The 7,348-nt window shown below is 44.4% G+C and overlaps 1 protein-coding gene across 1 annotated transcript; it reads right to left on the minus strand.

Moving 5' to 3' along the window:
• Positions 1 to 5,731: 5,731 nt before the first annotated feature.
• LOC114636014 (brother of CDO-like) lies at positions 5,732 to 6,774 on the minus strand (the record flags this gene model as incomplete). Its single annotated transcript, XM_028784330.1, has 2 exons — positions 5,732 to 6,010; positions 6,672 to 6,774. Coding segments are annotated over 2 exons (382 nt in total), but the record flags the coding sequence as incomplete, so codon positions are not given.
• Between the last annotated feature and the right edge of the window lie 574 nt (positions 6,775 to 7,348).

The raw sequence follows: 7,348 nt of genomic DNA on the forward strand, positions 1-7,348 counted from the left end.
TAGCCTTCAAAATGTCCAAACAGAGAAGTCAGCACTGAAAGAGTCATGATTTGAAGCTTCCCAAGATGGGCTCACTGGTTTTCATGCTGCTTTACTGAATGATGTCTTTAAGGATAGAATACATTTGTTAAGCAGTGAGTGTCTGAGGGAGAAGCTAAATTAAAAGGGGCTAGATAATGAATCGAGTCAGTAGAGTGTGTTTTAGGAAGAATATCATAGTGATGGCTGGAGATAAAGTTCTTGAGATAGTTTGTTAGCTAGCATACCTTCTTTTCTTTTAACTCCTCTACCTCTCTGTTCTAAAAGAATGGGGAGGGTGATTAAAGAGGTTAGTAAATATAGCAAAAGTGTTAAATTGAATTTAAAGTAAAAATCAAGAATATATATATATATATGTATATATTACAAATAAAATATCAACAAATTAAACTTCACAACACAAAGGCCTTAATGAAATTGTTGAATGTGTCCAAAGCAACACCTGACAACATACAGGTACTAAGACAAGAAGGCTGCATGAAGCTGGTGCCTTTATCCTCTGTATGTGTGTGATGGATATTCTTGGTTGTCAACTTGACTACATCTGGAATTAACGAAAATCCAAATGGCTGGGTACACCTGTGAGGGACTTTTTCTTTCTTTTTTTGTCTTAATTAAGTCATTTGAAGTGGGAAGACCCACTTCTAATCCGAATCTTTGAAGTGGGAAGATCCACCTTTAATCTGAACCACGCCTTCTGCTGGCAATCTCCATAAAGGGTACAGAAGAAGGATGCTTGTGTCTTTGTCTACTTGCTTTCATTCTTTCTCGCAGGCATTCGAGCCTACTTCTTGAGGATTTTGGCTTATACCTAAAGACTAGCTAAGATATTCAGCCTCCTGGACTGAACAAATACTAGATTCTTGGACTTTCCTTTCAGAGCCTTTGTGACTACTCAAAGTGCAGTGCTGAGAATCTCACAGGGGAAACTGGGGGACAGTAAGAAGTCTGGAGTCCCCCAGCTATCTGCTGATTCTGGAGCAGAGAGGAAATTATTGGTTGAGCAACATAGAGTTGTAGCCACGTAGTAAAATGTTTTTGGAAAGGAAAAGAAAGAAAGGAAAAAAGGAAGGAAGGAAAGAAGGAAGGAAGGAAGGAAGGAAGGAAGGAAGGAAGGAAGGAAGGAAGGAAGGAAGGGGCGGGCTCAGAGTCAAAGGCATTTTAAATATTAAGTGTCAGGCTAACCAGGAGACCTGACCTAAGGCTTTAGTGGTGAGAGGACATTACCAAAAGCAAGGTTAGGTTAAACAACTGGTTCTCAACCTTCCTAATGCTTCAACACTTTAATGCAGTTCTTCATGTCCCCACCTATAAAAAATGATTTTTGTTGCTACTTCATAACTGTAATTTTGCTGCTGTTATGTATCATAATGAAAATATCTGTGTTTTCTGATGGCTTTAAGGTGACCCCTGTGAAAGGGTTGTGACCCACAGGCTGAGAACTGTTGAGTCAAATAAGAAAGAAAATTCTCCACAGGGCACAGTAAAAGTAAATGGTTCCTACCCACATGGCAGGGTATGTGGGGAAGACACGGGTGAAATTCTTCAAGGAATTCTGGACTTCTTTACCAAAATCTAGAAGCTGATGCTACCTGGTCAGGATGAAGTCTACCCCCTAGCATCAACACAGGAAAACCAGGGGCCTGGGCCAGGATAGTTCTTTAGGAGCCTCTCTATCCTTGAATTCTTGAGCCAGATCCTTAACTTTCCCCTATAAGGCTCTCAGTGGTCTCTAGATGGAAGCCAAGATGAGGCAGGTTGCCAGATAGGCCACACAGCATTGCTTTGTGCAAAGATGAACGTATGAAGGAAGGTCCCCAAGGAGGCCTTAAACACACTCTCCTGCCCTGCCTGCCTCTAACTGCAGAAGGTGCCATTGGCAATCTCACCTATAGAGACCAGTCTTCTTGTATTCCAGCCAATCAGCAAAACACAGATCCATTATGCTCAGGAATGCGTTCTAAGAAACTTAATCTAACTGCTGAGTTGGGGCCAGACCTTCCAGTGGCATTAACCCAAAGATAGCACCCTGTTTTCTGGCCCCCACCAGCCTTCCTAGCAGCCTAACCGCTCCCTCCTTCAATCTTGGGAGGCTGCTCCACCCCTCCCCGAATCCGTCCTCATCAGGACACCCATCCCACCTGCTCACCCCATTTCCCCGTTTTCCTTTCTAGTCAGACTCAAACATTTCACTTTGGATTCATATCTGAATGACAAGTTCTTGGCTTTCAAATGAGACCATGTCCACCTCAACGCACGCCCTCTCTGCCAACCATACATCCCTTCAAGCACCAGAGAAAGCAGGAGCCAAGAATTTTTTTTTTAAATAAAAATGGTAAATTGATTCTCCTCACACAGAGATATATTTTGAATCAGACAGGTCCAAACTAAACCACCTCTTCTCCAACTCCCCTTTCTTCAAACACTTAAAGGTTCAGGCTGACTCCTCATTAGGCTGGACAGACAATTAGAGAGTGTCTTCAGAGTCTGGAGACACATGCTGATCATTTGGAGATAGAATCTCTCTTCTAGAGGCTCCTTTAAGGCACAAATGTTGAAAGGTACATCTTATTTGGAATAAGGAACAACTGGGAAAGAATAAACTGCCCAGTGACAGGAAATACTTCAGTCCATTATGGAAGAATGCTACTGTAGAGAGGAGGGTAAGTAAGCTAGCTAAGGACACAATGGGGTGTGTGCGTGTGACGGTTACATGATATTATACGTTAAACACACATGCAGAAGCTCATTGGTCGTCCACTTAGGCTCCAGACATTTTGCACTTTACTGTTTGCATTTTATCCTCATTGAAGCAGAGAGGTGAACTGTGTCTATCACATGGCCAAAGGAAAATGCATATCATACAGGGCAAAATGGGAAACATAAGAATAGAAACTGTATTATTCACTCATATTAGAACAACTGTTAATACGATTTTGAAAATCCATTTTTCCTTCCAGTCACTTAGTTCCCAGCAGCAATGACTCTGAAACTAATTATTTATTATTAACTGCCTAGGCCATAAGCTTTGGATCATTCTCTAACTGGCTTATAAGTTATTTAACCCATTTAAATTATCCTGTGTCTACATTTGGTTAGTTACCCCTCCTTCGGTCCTGGCTGGCTTCTTCCTTCGCATCTCCTCTGCGTCTCCCTGAGTTCACCTACCTGCTGGTTTTCGTCTGTCTCCTCAGTCTGTCATCTCCAGTCTCTCCCTGCAGCTCCTTTTATTTTCTTTCTATTTCCCAGAATCCTCTCTTCTGCCAGTGTCCCACCTCCTATTTCCTGCCTCAGCTCATTGGCCAATGGCTTTTTATTGACAGGTGGTGCTCATAAGAGATTCTCTCTACATTCAACAACATAAATATGTGGGTATGGATAAGAACTGGAAGAGCATATGTCAAAATGACAGTCGAGGTTGTGTGAAGATGGCAGACTTAGGGATCATATTGCTTTTTACACATTCTAAACTCCCTATAGTACAATTATAATTTTAAAATTGGTAACAGGAAGTAGGAAATGTCTGATGCCAAGAAGTGTGATTCTGATCTCAGCCACTCTTGATATGATGCAATGATTCCTACCTATCTCTACTGTCTTCCTCTAAGTCTTCCAACCTCCCCTACTCCCCCTATAAGCACAACCAGAGGAAAGCACCTAGCTAGACTTTGTCCAGCACTTAGCCTGCTCCCAGAGACCTGACACTCAGAGTCAAGGGCACTCTTTTGGCCAAGGAGACGAGCTTCATGCGGGGTGGGGAGAAATATATCTCAAGATCAAGCTGGCTCCTCAGGGAAACACTCTTTGCCTGTGCCCTGTATAAAGAGGTAGAATTTGATATTTCCTAGGAAACTGGGAATGCCACCAGCAGTCCTGTTTCACTCTCCCACACTGACTTCCTCTTAGGGATCTGGAACCAGCAGCAGGGTGGAGCCTTTTGCCTTTGGTCTTCTGTCCCCTGATTCCTTGACACTCTTTTTCTGGGGCTTACAACTCACATACCCCAATGATCTCAGGTGACTTCAATAGACCCAGATGGCAGAAGTTTTCTCCCTTGGCTCTGTGGTGTGGGGGAGCTCATTTCCTGGATCCGCATCATCCATAAGCCCAATGGTGATGAAGGCATGGAAGCCCAAAGCAAGCTTATCAAGGGTAAGTGGACACTATTAAGTTATGAGAAAATAAGCCCTAGGGATCTCAAAGCTTATTTCCAAATTCGTAAGGTCTTGACAAGTTTCCCTGCATCCTACACTTCATGTGAAAAAGGGCCAAGACAGAAGCAATTCTTTGTTTCCTGGCTATAAACTAAGCATACAAGAATGAGTATCAAGGCTGCTCTGCTGGGTTAAGGAAAGCATGTGAACAGTAATTGTCATGAAGGACTCATGAATGAAGGCCTGGAAATCAGATAATAAACACCCTGTGCACAGGACATTGTACGTCAAGTGTCAATCACATATAAAGATAGTGTGACATACTGTCCCATATCATATGGCCTGCCATAACAACTTGACTAGGGTATGTAGAGTGCCAACTAGCATTACCTATCCCTGGTGAAGCTTCTCATCCAGCTGTGACTATCAAGACACTTGATCCTCACTTTTTCTTATTGGATCCTCATAATATATACTTAAATTGTTTATACAAATTATGCCCCACTTAAGACCATAGGGCAAGAAGTACAAGGAAACTGAGTCAACCAGAATTATCTTCGTGTATGTGGAGTAGGTGGGAGGGAGGCTGCAGGCCATTAGCTCTTGGCTTCTATATATTGGCCCGAGGGCATATGTTTTCTTAATGTAATAATCACAGAAAATAAAGATGAGCAAACCTTCATTCAACATCACAAGCAGAATGTCAATAGACAATGATGTCAATCAACTATCTTACACAGAGAGCAGCAATGTAAGAAAAGAGACCCCTAAAATAGAATAAAATAGGGAGAGAAAAAGGCAGAGTGTAGGTTTTGAGTGAGCAGTCTCTCTTCCTTGCATCTCTTCTCCTTATGCAGTTGTTAGAACTTTACATTTGTTCAGAAATTTATATTTAGGGTCTGGTGAGGTGGCTCAGTGGGTAAACCCATGGAGCACTGAGCCTGATGGCCTGGCCTGTGTTCAATCCCCCTAGGACCCACAAGGTGGAAGAACAGAACTGACTCCTACAAGTTACCCTTCAGCCTTCACCTGCGTGTAGTGGCTCCCCCCTCTCTTTCACACACACACACACACACACACACACACACACACACAAATTATAATGAAAAATTAAATAATTTTCCAGGCATTAGGAATATGTCAAGGCCAAGTATGGAGTGCACAGGCTCTCTCCACAGCCCTGCTTATAAAACCTTACCTGAAATAACTCTGATGATGAGGGAAGGGGTAAGGGGTGCTCAGGAAGTGGGTGTCATATCTTATCAATACAACTGACCAAGTGGAGAGGTGGCTCCAATTCTGGGCCCCCAGAACAGTTCACTCCATGTAGAAGTTCCACCTATTATCCTACTCTTAGAAGAACTTCTCCAGGACACCAGAGACCCCAAGGGTGTTGAGCAGCCACCATGTTACCCTGAAAAATGTCAGCAGTTGGGGCCCCTTTAATGCTATGACTAACAGCATGGGGTAGGGATAGAAGAGAGAGATTGGGAGAAGATTAGACCATACCACACAGAGTGGCAAAGAAGTACACTCACTGGCTAGTGTCACCGTGGCTGGCACACTGGCCACAGCTCCCGCAGGCATCCGAGCCACACACTGGTACCGTCCCACAGTGTGGTTGTTGAGGGCAGCAATGACAAGGGTCCCACGGGTGATGAGGACACCCAGAGCATCATCCGAGCCATTTAGCTCCTTCCCGTTGAAGCGCCAGGTCACGTTCACCCATGGTGGCTCCACCACACAGCCCAGGATCACAGTTCCTCCGAGCTTCTGGACAGTGGACATGGGCTGGACAGTGACCTGAGGAACCTCATCTGGAAAAAGAACATCAATGCAGCAATGATCTGAGGCCCCCAAGAAACTGCCACTGCCACCGCCACTGCCACCATCACATTTTGAGAAGCTCTCAGGTGGCCATCTAGAATTCAGCACCCAGGCAAGCTGCTGCTCCTCCCCCAGTAACCTAGCTACCTGTGCCTATTCCCCAGCCCATCTGTTTTCAGAAAGTCCCCTTGCTTCATATGTAGTAACGCACTATAAAAGCAAGAGCTCAGGCTCTGGAGTTGGACAGACCTGGACTGAATCCAGTGCCACTGTCTCTTAACTGTGTAATTCTGGCCTTTCTTTAAACTGAGGCTAGGAATGCCTGACTCAAAGCATTCTTGTAATGCTCACAGAGTATACAAGTGGATACCCTTTGCTCAATCAACAAACGCACACTACAGGTAAGTATTTTAATACTTCTCCTCTTCTACTAGTACGTATTTGACATTACTAAAATATAAAGCTATAGCCAATATGATATTGTCCTGATCACTTTTCACCTGGGGTACTTGAGTGTGATACAGCCTGAGGATCAGTAGAGAGTTGTGTTCCTAAGTATTCTAAGCTACTTCATGCTTTCATCTGACATTAGAACAAGGTGCTCTTCTGCAGGGTGGTGGGGCTGGCTAAGAACGGAAGGAAAACACTCACTCAAATCAGCAAGGCAGCCTGCTGTGGCCAAGAGAAGCCACAGCAGTGTAAGCATAGGCCGCTCTCCTTGACACGTTGTCATCTTCCCACGAAGTATGGCGAGTCACAGAGGGTTCCGAGCCAAAGTCCCATAAGCCACGTGTTACACTCGTAGAGATACTGCCTTCCCCTGCAATCCTGTTGTGAGAGAAATTGGGAGAATGGCTACTTGAGCTTGATCCATCCCTCAGCCTCACTCCATCACGCTTGGAGGAAGCATTCAAAGTGACCGTGCTGCTGGAGGACGAAAGGGACTCTTCAGGACGTAACCTCATCTGAAGGATGCATCTTAACAGGATTCTTCCTGCATCAGGAGGTAATTTCATCATGGAAACAATTCTAGAGCCTTGTCTAGGGACTGACATCAAGGACAGGAAGCCTGAGGTATGGAGGAGCTGAGAGCTATGGAAAGGCCACAGAGGGACAATGAGTATCTATGTTGGTGGTAGCACGGGGAACAGACAAAACCATCCTTCTCGTTCACAGTCAGAAGTTCCGTATCCATGGCTATGTGGCATTCCATGTTGTAGTGTAGAACATTGTTGGACAACACTGTAAACTGAGTTCCTCTTTGGGGGACGTTCCTCATTAATGAGTCCTAGCATCACAACGATTCCTGAAAGCTTTACTTCCTCCCA

The sequence above is a fragment of the Grammomys surdaster genome, unplaced genomic scaffold (assembly GCF_004785775.1).
Source record: "Grammomys surdaster isolate TR1022 unplaced genomic scaffold, NIH_TR_1.0 121166, whole genome shotgun sequence".
NCBI lineage: Eukaryota > Metazoa > Chordata > Mammalia > Rodentia > Muridae > Grammomys > Grammomys surdaster.